The sequence below is a fragment of the Uranotaenia lowii genome, chromosome 2 (genome assembly GCF_029784155.1).
Source record: "Uranotaenia lowii strain MFRU-FL chromosome 2, ASM2978415v1, whole genome shotgun sequence".
In the NCBI taxonomy this organism is placed as follows: Eukaryota; Metazoa; Arthropoda; class Insecta; order Diptera; family Culicidae; genus Uranotaenia; species Uranotaenia lowii.
Genome location: NC_073692.1, coordinates 63,740,705 through 63,742,811, shown reverse-complemented (window position 1 = coordinate 63,742,811; position 2,107 = coordinate 63,740,705). Strand labels below are relative to the sequence as shown.

The 2,107-nt window shown below is 37.6% G+C and overlaps 1 protein-coding gene across 1 annotated transcript; it reads right to left on the bottom strand.

Moving 5' to 3' along the window:
- Positions 1-938: 938 nt before the first annotated feature.
- LOC129748321 (uncharacterized) lies at positions 939-1,582 on the bottom strand. The gene has a single exon (XM_055742869.1). The coding sequence runs from the start codon at positions 1,503-1,505 to the stop codon at positions 1,113-1,115; it is 393 nt and encodes a 130-aa protein (XP_055598844.1). The 5' UTR covers positions 1,506-1,582; the 3' UTR covers positions 939-1,112.
- Between the last annotated feature and the right edge of the window lie 525 nt (positions 1,583-2,107).

The window sequence follows — 2,107 nt, the reverse complement described above, 5'->3', positions numbered from 1 at the left end:
ATGCTAAAGTCATGTAAAATATTGATCAATTAGGCCGTTTACTGTACTTTTGCAAGCAAAAAACAGTTTCTAAAAATTTACCTTCTAGCTTTGAAATATATAAATGATGTTTAAAATAGTTCAATACTGTTTAACAATATTTATTGAATTGTTTGTCTGAGAATGTTGAGAAAAGAATTACTTAAAGAGAAAATAAAAGTTAATCTGTATGAGGCACTTCTGCCCTGAGACCATTCGAAGTGACCATTATCACTTGGAGCGCATATTGGTGTAAGAATGATGTCCGATGTCTCCTTTACTTGTCAAATGACAAAAAGTCTACTTCTATCAGTAAGAATTTGTGAATTTGAAACAGGCACATGGAAGTTAGCGTTCTACATTTAGCGGAACCAAAAAATAGCGAAACTTTTTAATTCGCTAGCTCAATTAAAATTTAGCGGCAAAATTAAACCGCTAACAAAAAGTTATTGGACTAACTAGCGATTAGCGGATTAACGTTTTTGTGCAGAACACTGGTATTCGGTATATACCGACTCCCGGATTTGTTAAAAAATCGCTATAAATATCTTGGTAGAACGCTTGGTAGAAAAAGAAGCTGCTGGGCCTAGTGTTCATCATCGGTCGTTAAACTGCAATGCTCGATGCTTCATTATACATTTCTTAGAGCTTCACATTTATGAACAAAATTTGATCAACATGTGAAGGAGAACTTATTTGACTAACAGTTAAATAAGTGTGACGGACCAAAAGTTGTCGTAGTCACAGTTTCACACTTTATGACGATGACGGTTTTGTGCTCTGATAGTAAATTCGATGCATTTTATTTTGTATTTCCCAAGGCTATACATAAAAATACATGTTAAATTGTTCAAACTCACTATTTCAAAATCTAATGGATTTCTTTCTTCCAAAGTACATTCCTCCAACACAAACCCAACTTGGTTCAGCACATTTCGATAGATTTATTGACATCGGTTTGTTTTTTGTCATTGCGTATTACCAACTAAACGAAGAGAAGTCACCAGCCGCCACAAATATGTTGTTGAGAGGATGTCACGTTTTGTTTTTGTCTCCCAGGTCCCGAGCCGCCATCGAATCGGATCGAATCAAATTTACCGTCGCCTTCCGAATCGCATATGGCCGTAATCGTCAAACTGATCGCCTTCGCCGCCACGCTTGCCAAATCGCATATGGCCGTAGTCGTCGAAGCGTTTTTCGATGTCATCGCCGTCGAATAAACTCACATCTGCAAGATAACCGGTGGGATTTCGAGAGGAACCACTTTTTCTTAGCACTGCATAGGGAGATGCTGCTGGCCTTCGATTGTAGACACTCCTTAGCCAAGCGTTCTGAAGTTTACTGAGTCCTTCCTCACCTAGAGGATTGTCCACCTCGCCATTGATAGACGTTTTAGAACCGACTGTAGCCAATGCTTCACTAGCCAACGCATGGTATGCGAAATAGATTATCAACGATGCCAAAATTGATAGCGTAAGTCGAGCCATATTTCCTATTACAATATTTGAACCAAATCTTAGAAAACAAAAGTTACCGTAACTGATAACTTTATCAATTGACTTCTTGAATTGAACTGGTTGCTGTTTCCGGAAAAACGCAAGTTTATATAATGGAGAACTCCGAATCCTTTTTCCAAGGAATTATTTTTCCCTCGAATCGACGCTGCTTCAACCAGCTTCAAAGATGATTAGCGATAAGAGATAAGGCAAGCTGATTGGTATTCACATCCCAATCGACAGCACCGCGAAGTGGCCGTTATAAACGGTTAACCCAATTACTGTCATGGTGCGGATTTATGCTGTTGAGTTATTATTCGTCACTTGAAAATTGACAGCATTTGAGTTCTGCTTGCAGCTCGAGTTGTTTTGAACTCTTCCGGTGAGCGATAAAAATGCTGTGACGAAAGCATGTTTTAGATATTTTTAGAACCGGTGGTTGCGCTTAGTTAAGGAAATATTCAATGCTAAATTTTCGATGTATTTGTAAAATAAGTTTTACAATTTGATGAGAAAACTACTAAATTTTAAAATAAAAGAAATTACCTACCATGTGAAGTTCAAGAAACATTGACCTTAAACATCATTAAACA